This window comes from Podarcis gaigeae (genome assembly GCF_964106915.1).
Source record: "Podarcis gaigeae genome assembly, chromosome: 3".
In the NCBI taxonomy this organism is placed as follows: domain Eukaryota; kingdom Metazoa; phylum Chordata; class Lepidosauria; order Squamata; family Lacertidae; genus Podarcis; species Podarcis gaigeae.
In genome coordinates, this window is record NC_139680.1 from 65,833,147 (window position 1) to 65,844,718 (window position 11,572).

Here is an 11,572-nt window from a genome sequence, read left to right on the forward strand (position 1 = left end):
CAGTTCTACAAGTAAAGATCTTGAGATCTATGGATTAGCAGTGCCCAAAATTAGTTTCGAATCTCAGACATGATAGGCTTGAAAGATTTTTCAGCAGACTGGATTTAATGATTCTGTCCAGATTTGAGCTTCCTTGAACTAGTCACATGTTGAACAGAGTTTTCTAAGCAGTATGGAATACAGTTAATAAGAACCACAATGCTATGTATTTCTGTTCAGAAGTAGGCTTACTGCATAGGATTGCAACCTTTGGGAGATGAGCAGAAATCTCTTTATTTAATCCTGTTTACCATATAAACCCTTTAGGTGGAGCTGTGGGTTAGAACTGGGGAAACTTGGCTGTGGCCTATACAACTTCCAGGAGCTTGTTTTTATTAATCCACAGACATAGTGCATGGTAGGCATCATTTTCATGGTTAGTAGGACTGAGAGTCTATTTTTTTTGCCATGCTGCTGCCAAATTCGTCTGAGTGTAAGTTGTTTTAACTGATTTTAATACTGCATTATTACATTGTTGCAACCCATCCTGGGGGCTTAGAATGAAGGACAGTTAAGAACTCTTAATATGATGATCTTGAGGAGAAACTCACTGTACCATCTGGCTTTAGTAAAAAAAAAAAAAAAAAAGCATTGAATGATAAGTGAAAAGTATTTTTACTGCAGTTAAATTTATATCGACTTTTTGTTCTCTGTCCACCAGAATCTCAAGCTGGTATCTGATGGCTGCAGCAACTTACGGAAACAAATTGAAATTGCCCAGCAGTTTGGTGTTCCAGTTGTAGTGGCTCTCAATGTTTTCAGGTAAGTCTTGTTTTTTAGAAATCCATGCTGGGTCTTATGGGTCTTTAGAAATCCATTACCTGGGTCTTCTTTCTTTACCCTTTTTAAAAATGGGGATAACATTTGCCCACCTCCAGACTGTAGGGACCTCACTTGTTCTCCAAGAATTCTCAAAGATTATAGACAGAGGTTCTAGAATTATATCCACAAGCTCCTTTAGTACCCTTGGGTGCAGCAAACCAGGCCCTGGATATTTGGATTCATTTTAAGTTAGCGAGGTATTTCTATGTGTACTTTCCACAGCCACCTCAGTACTTTGAGGTCTGCAGCTATCCCTGCTCCTCTGACTCGTGAGCCCTTCCTCCAGAGTGGCTGCTGATTGCAACTAGAGACTAAAAAAGTAATAGAGGTAGCCAAGTTGATATGTAGCAGCACACATGGAAGGAGGAGAAACCAGTTTTCTCATCTCTTCAGTAGCCCAGTGCCAGTTACCACATTCAATTTTGTAGGAGTCAGTGGTGAATGGACCTTGGACCTTGCACCCATGGTGTATAAAGCCATATTGTTTTTAGTCTTGCCTAAGTTAAAACTGTGAATAGTGCTAAATTTGTATAGACATTTTGCTTAGATATTTTGTATAATTCTCTTACCCAGGCAAAGGGGAACCTGTGGCCCTACGAATATTGGTGTACTACAACTCCCATCATCCCTAACCATTGACCATGCTGCCTGTGGCTGATGGGACTTGGAGTCTACCAAAAATATCTATAGGGCTACAGGATCTCCATCCCACCTCTTATCTAATGAACTGCTGTTGTCCCTAAGTACATTAGTATGGAGAGCCACTTAGCAAATTTGACTGCTAAATAAAGTTGCAAATGAAATGATGGTTTTGTTGGCAGTACGGACTCTCCTGCTGAGATTGATTTAGTCTGTGAGATTGCCAAGCAGTCTGGAGCTTCTGATGCAGTGCCATGCAGTCACTGGTCATATGGGGGCAGAGGAGCTGTGGAATTGGCTCAGGCTGTAAGAAGAGCTACCAATCAGCAGAATAGCTTCAGATATCTCTATGACCTGGAGGTAAGCAAAAGATCCAACCAATTTCTTTGTGGTATGTGCATTTATTTCCACATAGTGGAAGTTGTAGCTGTTCAGTCTGAATCTTCAGGTGTACACATTACTCCTGTTGGGATCATATCTATGTTGGTGGTTTTTGTCAAACTTCTAATTCAAACATGTCCTGTTGCAAGCGTTCTTACTCTGCACACTTTGAATTTGTGCTCTGTTTTAATATCTAACTCAGGATCTGGCACACATGCAACCCTTTTAATTCATAAGGTAAAAAGGTAAGGTAAAGGACCCCTGGACAGTTAAGTCCGGTCAAAGGCAACTCACTTCAGGCTGAGTGAGCCGGCGTTTGTCCACAGACAGCTTTCTAGGTCATGTGACCAGCATAACTAAACCACTTCTGGTGCAACGGAACACCGTGACAGAAGCCAGAGCACACGGAAACGCCATATACCTTCCTGCTACAGCAGTACCTACTTATCTACTTGCACTGGTATGCTTTCGAACTGTTAGGTTGGCAGAAGCTGGAGCAGAGCAATGGGAGCTCACCTCATCATGCAGATTTGAACCGCCGACCTTCTGATTGGCACACCCAAGAGGCTCAGTAGTTTAGACCACAGTGCCACCCGCGTCCCATTTTAATTCATATGCCTCTGCCTAATAGGATATTCCTTAGCTCAAATCTTTAATCTGTCTGGGAGCATCTGATGTTGCAGTATTTGTGAAAGTAAGCTGTCGGGGGTGGGGGGGAGAGAAGGAGAGCTGATGATCGCCTAAGGAGACTAGTGGAAGCCAATCTTTGCTTTTTAAGGAGGAGTGGATATTTAAAATAATAATTAAGAAGTAAGTACATGTTGAACATTTGTTTATTGTTGGATTTCTCCAGATTATTGCCCTTTAAAACAGTCAGTCTTAAATTTAATTTCATTTTATGCAGTTGCTCTCTGTTTCTTCTTCTTCTAAATCCTACCATTTTATACTAGTGAGCGTATAGCACTAGGTTTACCAGTGCGTTGTCAGCTGATGTAAGCAAGTTAATTAGCATCAAGATTAGTAATTAAATTTCTGGCATAGTTGGAATGTGGTGTGAAGAAACAACGGTGCCCTGATTTGAGAGCGTGAGTGAGATGTGAAAAGCCTTACATCGTTTGTCAAGGGGCTGAAATACTAAGAAATAAGGTGAAGCTAAAGATATCCAAATAAATTGTGGGATTGGGAATTACACAAGGGATTTTTGCAAAAATGCAGAGAGGCGGCAAGCGGCTTTGAGAAGACCACAGAGAAGTTTGCAATATTAACAGTGTTTGTCTTCACACAAGAACCCATCTAAATGGTTTGACTCTGTGTTGTTTATTATTTCTTTCCCATTGTTAAAGAGAATTGCCCACAAAAGCCATCTGAATTCTGTATGAAGCAATCTGTATTTCACAGGATTTGGGGTTGATGTTTTTTAGTATCAGCTAGAATACTCCTTGTTCCACCTACTTTTGCCCATGGCCTTGCCCACTATCGCCATGTGGTCGCCCAGAAGGGAACGCTGAAAAAGTTCCCCTACCTTTGCGCTACAAGATTGTAGTGTAAGGTTCCTATTGCTCACAACTTGCGGCCAGCCAAAATCCCATTTGGCTCTCGGAGATTTCTGCTGACTAGAGATTTTTTTTGTCAGAACTACATATTTCTCCTCTTAAGAAATCAAAGTACAGAAAACATGACACAAGCCGTCTCTCACCACATCAACTTGGGTCAAGACAGACATAATTAAAAAGAGAGCCTGCAGCATGTCCCTCAGCAATGGAATGAGCCTAGCTTTTTCCTCACTTCACAATTTGATTGACAGATACGCATACCAGTAAATCAAATGCTGGTTCCTCTGTGAGTCTCACTCTGCCTTCACGCTTCAGGCAGGCACTTTGTTTTTTAAAGGCTGCATGTACATCTATATAGGAACATAGCTGCCTTATATGAAGTCAGACCGTTGGTCTGTCTAGCTCAGTATTGTCCTCATTGACAGGCTGTGGCTCTCCAAAATTTTAGACAGGGAGCCTTTCCCAGTCCTGTTGACGGTGCCAGACATTGAGCCTGGGACCTTCTGCATGCAAAGCAGATGCTCTACCATTGAACTATGGCCCTTCCCCAAATGAGACAGCCTGTTTTTTGCTTTATTAATTTGATAGAAAAAAGTGTAGAACTACTTGGACACCTGCCAATAAGAGTTGTGCACAACCAAGTTCTACAAAGTTGCATAATTATCTCCCCCCGTTCAATCCTTGAGAATGTTTATACTGAACACAGGGAGGCTGCTTCTAAACATGGGTCTCTGCTTCAAAAATATTTCACCTGTTTTAGTTATTTCAGTTGATTTAAATTTATATTATTTGAGTTGCTGGAACCTTCCCTAGGACTTTAGGATGAAAGGTGGACAAAAATAATAATAATCTAATACAGTCATACCTTGGATCTCAAATGCCTTGGATCCCGAACAATTCGTCTCCCGAACAATCGAAACCTGGAAGTGAGTGTTCCAGTTTTTGAACGATTTTCAGTAGGCAAACATCTGGCATGGCTTCCGCAGCTTCTGATTGGCTGCAGGACGCTCCTGCAGCCAATCGGAAGCTGTGCCTTGGTTTTCGAATGGTTCCGGGAGTTTAATGGACTCCCAGAACACATTCTGTTCGAGAACCAAGGTACAACTCTAGTAACAAGACTGAAGCAGTTTCAAATACAGTACAGATACAGGGTTTGTAGATCAGGAGCCAAACCCTGATGGACATAAGGATTTCTGACAACCCTGAAATCACTGGGTTGAATGATTTAAACTGCTTTTAGAATGCTTTTTTAAATGTTTGTTATTATTATTCATGAGCCACTTTGCTAATGGAAATGATTCAAGGGGCTTTCCAGACACACTGGAAATACTAAAACCATTTAAATTAAGCACAATCAATAAAAAACAAAAAACACATCTATACAAATAAAAAAGAGTGGTTTTGTAGATGCTGCCCCACTAAATGTGGCCACAAATACTTAAAACCCCTCAAACTTAGGGCCAAAAGCCTGTGGGAAACAGGAAAGTTTTTGCCTGGTCGTATTAGTGATATTGGCTCATCCAAGAGAAAGGGTAAGATATAAATTTAATCAATAATGGTGTAGATTTGGGAGGAGGACCCCCTTGAACCCTAGAAATTAATAAATGCTAAGATTTTGATCATTTGGGATATGAAGGGAGAATACAAACTGCAGAGGAATTCCTGGGCTAGCCTATGCAAAACAAAGTGGCCAAGCTAGGGCCTTTAAGAAACAACCATCTGTTTTATTTATTTATAGACATTTATAGCCCATCCTTCACCACATGGTCCGAGGACTGAATTCTCCTTCCTCTTGCATTGGCTTTGGTACTTGTATTAAGCCATAGTCCCCTGTGACATCCATACCAGGGAATTCTGGCTTGATCTCAGTTAACTAATCAGGATATTAAGTCAGCATCTGATGTTGTTGGAATTATAGATACGTGTTTGGCTGTGACCCAAGGATGTCATTTTACGCTTGTGCACTGAGGTTTTGGTCCTTATAGAGCAGGGATAGCCAACATGGTGCTTCCAAATGTTATTGGACTACAACACCTATCACTCCTTGCCATTGGCCATGCTGGTGGAGGCTGATGGGAGTTGTAATCCAACGTCTGGAGGGCACAACATTGGCTACCCCAGTTACAGATGTTGCTCATGCATGGTCACAGTGGGGAGACAAACAAAGCTTCTTTGCTCCTTCAAATCATATTAATTTGAAGTGTAGGCCACCCTGCTTCTTTCCCCACCCCCTCCAAGGAATCACATCTGTCAGCATGGCACTTGAAAGCATTCATAAATACAGTGAAGTGTACAATACCCCCTAATGTGCGTTTCTTTCAAACAAAATCTGGATGTGCTTTTTGCCTGATCTTTTTTTTTAAAAAAAGTGATGAGTTTGAAAGCTAGCTTTGTCCCTTTCTTATTCGCACACTCCGCCCATCCCACGTGACAGCATGGCACTTTTAATATTTGTTTTTATTAAATATTTTCCGTTCCTTTCATGTTCTCAAACATGGGGTGGGAAGTGGCTCCATGTTGGGAAGATGAAAACAAATCTCGTATGGCCACAGATGGAGGTGTAGATTCGCATAACAGTTTAAACTTTTAAGTGAACATTTTCTTCCCTACATTAGGCCGCCAATTCTGTCCTACAGCAATCTAGCTAAGGAGGGTGCTTTGAGTTTAGGAATTGCCCTCTGTCATCCACTGAACTTGTGGAATCAAAAGAGAAGGCTGAAATTACAAACAGATTTAGGAAAGGGTAATGGGAACGGAACAAGAAAAAGTAATGAAAGATGAAATGTGCAGGGTCAGCTGCTATTTTAGCACCAAGCCATATTAATCCAAAGCACCTTGAACTATGCATTTTGTCTTGGCTGTGTTCCTCACAATAGATTTGAGGAAGATATAGATGGCTTCATTTAGCTGGGCCTTGGTTATTTATTATTTCTCCCAGTCTGTGTAGAAATGAAGAAGTACTGATCCCTAAAGCTCAAGGCTATTATATTGAATATGAAAATATTACTAATAACAAATCCAAAGATTTGTTCTCATGATGTTAAAAGATTAAAAACAAAACAGAAGGCTTATTTTAAATCTTTTTAATCACATGACACTGAACACAGGTCGCATTATGAGGTTATTCAGACATTGCTCCCCACACATGCTTCTGCCCACGGTTCCTTGTTTCTGTCTTGCTCCATGGTGTATAAAAGCTGAGACAGAAGATATTTCTGTAGCTGAAAAAAATGTCTATTCACTTTGTACACATGGAATGGTATTCAGTTAGGTACTCAGGGTAGACCCACTGATATTAATGGACCTAACTTAGTCATCAATTTCAGTGGGTCTACTCTGAGTAAAAATCGAACACCACCCATGAAAAGAGGAGTGGGAAAGCATGAGTATGTAAAGGAATGTATTGGGGGGGGGGACAACAATCAAGCAGCCACTTTGGGTTAACATCTGACAGAGTTTTGTAACATTTGAAAGTGCAAGGTTTCTCTTTCGTACATAATGGGAATAAAAAATATTTCCTCTCTCTTTTTGTGAGTGAAACTGTGAGCCACACTTTAACTTTAGCTTTGGTACGGCTGAATGTGAGACCAGATAAAATTGCCCCATAGCCCAGGATGAGCTGATCGCCAACTTCCCCTGGGTTTTAGCTAAAGGCGAATTATTAAGGATAAACGTGTCTTCATAGGCACCTCTCCCAGAGTGAATTTCCCCCAAAATAACAAAATTGCAGCTGATATTTTTCAACACGATTTTCATTGTTACATCACTGATGAATGTGATTTACTGTCACTTTTTGCATCCTAAGTTGTTGCTTAGGATGTAATCAAGGGGTAAATTCTGTACATTGATCCAACAGCTGGCAGTTTTGAATGAGCATATTTCAACACTCTGCATACACATGGGAAGAAACACATGAGTTATACTATTCTTAAAGTATTAGTCTCAGTCAGGCTACGTGCTTCATAGCAAAACTGGAAGGGATCTGTTGTTCCTCAAAGCAGCACCAGAGCTACTGAGGCATAGGCAAATATGCTTGTAATTTGACCCTCATGGTACCTTGTGTCATGTTCAATATAAGCTTACATTGACAGTTTCGTAGTATAGATTTCACAAAACACTTCCACTGGAAGAAAGGCCCTGGTATTTTGCTACAAATAAATTTCTACAACACTTAAAAACCACAGCACAGTTTCCTAAATTAAGGAATTAATAATGAAAAAGTCTGTTATTCTTCTGTCATGTTTCCAACAATACAAAACTTGCATCAAACCGCATTGAGATATACTTTTCCGGGACTCTTTAGGCAGCCCTAGTGTATTAAAATATATTCTGTCAGTTTAATTTGTCCAGCTCCTTTGAATGTATACATAGCACTCCTCACATATTGGACATATACTGGCAACTTTATTTTGTCCAATGTAGGGATGAACAGTATAAGTAGTAGCCATTGTGTTACACAGCAAATTCTTATGTAAGCAGCTCTTTGAAACAAGATAGAACACATTCTGCACGGGGAGAATACTATACCTGCGTCCTTTGGGGTGTACAGCTGTTACCTGTCACCATAGTAAATTCTGTATTGCATGTAGATAGCATATTTCTCCTGGGCCTCCAGTCTGATAGTATAACACATAATCTCGACCTCACAAAATGTCCCAGGGCAGGGCAGGTATTTCTTTTTAGGATACCCATCCACTCACTATAGGATATAAACATCCTGGACTGCAAAGCTTTCATTAATTTCATTCACAACACCATCACCTGTGTAAAGAGTCTGAGAGAGGGAGAACAGGGCACGGCTGGCTGAATCGCTTTCCACCTCTGGGCTGAAGCACACCTGATTCCGATGGTCAGGATGCACGTGTTCCATTTTCACCATGAATCTAAAGGGAGCTGTGCCATGTGGTCAATGTCAGATTTAAGCACCACTATACCCAGGTTCGCAGGGACGCAGGTGGCGCTGTGGGTTAAAGCCTCAGCGCCTAGGACTTGCCGATCGAAAGGTCGGCGGTTCGAATCCCTGCGGCGGGGTGCGCTCCCGCTGCTTGGTCCCAGCGCCTGCCAACCTAGCAGTTCGAAAGCACCTCCGGGTGCAAGTAGATAAATAGGGACCGCTTACCAGCGGGAAGGTAAACGGCGTTTCCGTGTGCGGCTCTGGCTCGCCAGATGCAGCTTTGTCACGCTGGCCACGTGACCCGGAAGTGTCTCCGGACAGCGCTGGCCCCTGGCCTCTTGAGTGAGATGGGCGCACAACCCCAGAGTCTGTCAAGACTGGCCCGTACGGGCAGGGGTACCTTTACCTTTACCTTTATACCCAGGTTCAAATTAGGTCCAACTGAACTGAATGCTGCAGGATCTTTCAAGAAGTGTCATGTGAAAGACTGACAGTTTTGCATAACATTTTTTGGTTTGTTTTTTTTTTAGTTACCCCAATTGATTTCAGGATACAATGTACTGAATCATAATAAAGGTTTGGTTTTAAAACACACATTTACTATAGCAAAGTAGACAGTGGATTTGTCTAGCCATGGAAGTCTCGCAAGTGACTTAGACCAGGTCCACCCAACATGAAGTCAATGCTTATTCCAGTTATGAAATATGGCTGCTATATCTTTGTGTTCATCTCTGTGGCTGTTGTGGGCTTGAAAGCTCACAGGGTGATAAAAAGGGGAGCCAAAAAGCAGAGGTGGAGCAAGGTGGGTGCGGACTGCCCCGGGTGTCATCCTGAGGGGGGTGACATTGCCACCGCCCCGGGACGCTCACCGTGGGCAGCGCACACACACACACACCCCGGATGCGCATCCCCGGCGCTGCTCACCGCTGCAGGTGCCAGAGCAGTTAGCTCTGCCACTGCTGAAAAGCACTCTTGCCAGCCTGGTTCTATTTCACTAAAACACTCCTTTTACGCCTGCAGAAGAGTCTAAAGCCTTAATCAAGAATTTATAAACTGTTGTAGCTGTACAGCGTCTCACAGTTTTCAGTCACTGGGTACATTCACACATGCTGCTGCTACCTTTGGGTCAGCTTTGTACAGAAAATGCCTTTTTCTGGTCCACAGCTGCGGTGGGCTTCTGAGGGAAGGCTGAGTATAAAACATTGTAACACGAGTAAATACTGTAAAGGTTCATATTCACAATGGACAGAGAATTCTGTTAGACTGTAATAGAAAGAGTAAGTTTTGTTTTACATTTTTTAGTTGTAAATTGTGCCCAACTGGTTACATCATAACCTCATTTCCAAATTCTTTGGCTTAAGGCCAAATGAAGAACAGTTTTGTAGCATGTTTCTCTTCAACCAGACCTTTGGTTGATTAATATTCTATGTCGTTTAAAATGTGTTTGTGTGAGTGGGGGGTGTTATTGGTTTGTTTTGTTCTTGATCTTGTTTTTAAAAAATGTAGTTTGTGTTTTTATTTTGTATTTTTATGTTGTGAGCTGCCTGAGATTTTTGAATGAAGGGCAGTATACAAATTTAATAAAATAATAATAAATAACAATAATGATTCCATGCAGAAATGTCCTGCAGGCCTAACTGAAAGAAACAAGATGTTTGGATGCTTAAATATTTGAATTTAACTCAAAGAGCATGTAAACTTTTTCTTATGGGCAAAGATTGTAAAATATCATAGTCTCCAAGCAGCATAGAGGTAGGGGCATTGTGAAAAGTTTTTGTTGTGTTGGGACTTGATAGTTTATAGTTTTGTTTTAAAACTGGTGGTGCTCACCATCTCTTTAAAAACAAACTGCAAAATGTATTTATGTGGACATTAAATATAAGGCCAATTTTTATCAGCACAGTCTGACTCCAATTACTAGATCATATGTTCAGTAACATTTTGTTTTGTTTTAAATGAATTGGTCTTGAGTGATGCTAGCAATTTGTACTGATCTGACTGCCTGTTCTGTTCACGTTATTTAATTTGTTGCTCATGCTGTTTACAGTCAGTAGCTGGTGCCACAGAGCTGACTTTTAAGAGTCAGTTCTTTAACTAATCCTTGTTGGACAGGCACTTGTTTAGTTGAGGCTTATAACCTTTCACTGTTTATAAGCTTGGCAAACGTGGCATAATTTGGCCCATTTTTCAGTACAGTGGTACCTTGGGCTGAGAACTTAATTCATTCTGGAGGTCCGTTCTTAACCTGAAACTGTACTTAACCTGAAGCACCACTTTAGCTAACTGGGCCTGCTGCTGCCGCCGCGCTGCCGGAGCATGATTTTTGTTCTCATCCTGAAGCAAAGCTCTTAACCTGAGGTACTATTTCTGGGTTAGCGGAGTCTGTAACCTGAAGCGTATGTAACCTGAAGTGTCTGTAATCCGAGGTAACACTGTAGTGCATACCTGAAGCGTGCCAGCATCAGCGACTTGAGCTTTAAGATGTTTTGCACTTCTTCAGTCCTATCTGATTCAGATTTTGCAAGGCTATATAATAGGCTATATAATGTGATTTTGGATCTGTATCTGACCTGTAGCTGAGTTGAGTTGTCCATCGCCCATTCAGATATTTGTTTTTATTTGTTAACTTGTTCTGCTCTAAATATGTTATCATAGAGATTGGAATCAAATATAATTTAAGCCTAATCACCCTTATGTGACTACTTTTATCAAGAAGATTTTGGCAAATTTCTCATTAAAAAAATAATAATTGCAGAGTAGACAGTAGAGCAGCAAGGAACTCTGAACTACAAGTAGGAGCTTTCTGAGAAAAGACAGTGGAATGTTTTCTTTCCTTACAACTTTTCGTTCTTGGCTGTATCCAGAGTGCAATCAAAAGTTACATTAATGGGGATGTTTTGCATTTCTTCCCCTTCATTCTCAATGACAGCTGACATGGAGGTATTGTAACAAGAGCCACAATTTTACGATGGCAAACTCTGCCAGCTGGAATACTCTCCTTAGGTCCAGGTTGCCAGGATTTATATCCAAGCTATTCATGAGGTATTATCTCAGACATTCATTATATTGTACTGTACTTGATGGCATCCATGAAAACGCCTGAAATCCAGCATGTGACACCAGCCTATCCAGTTTAACCACAATAAGCACGTAACTTGTGATTCAAAAAATGTCTTGAGGCATGGATTTCATTAAGCACATTTCCTATAGTTACCATGTAAAGAACAAAACTTACAAATGCCAG

The 11,572-nt window shown here is 41.1% G+C and overlaps 1 protein-coding gene across 2 annotated transcripts in view; it reads left to right on the forward strand.

Moving 5' to 3' along the window:
* The window catches only part of MTHFD1L (methylenetetrahydrofolate dehydrogenase (NADP+ dependent) 1 like), a 99,863-nt gene that overhangs the window by 59,809 nt on the left and 28,482 nt on the right, over positions 1–11,572 (forward strand). For both annotated transcript variants that reach the window (XR_014562497.1, XM_083732245.1), the window contains exons 23-24: positions 701–801; positions 1,683–1,860. Coding sequence is in view for 1 of the 2 variants with exons in the window: in XM_083732245.1 (XP_083588371.1) it covers positions 701–801; positions 1,683–1,860 (279 nt within the window). In the remaining variant the exon portion in view is untranslated. The remainder of the gene's footprint in view (positions 1–700; positions 802–1,682; positions 1,861–11,572) is intronic.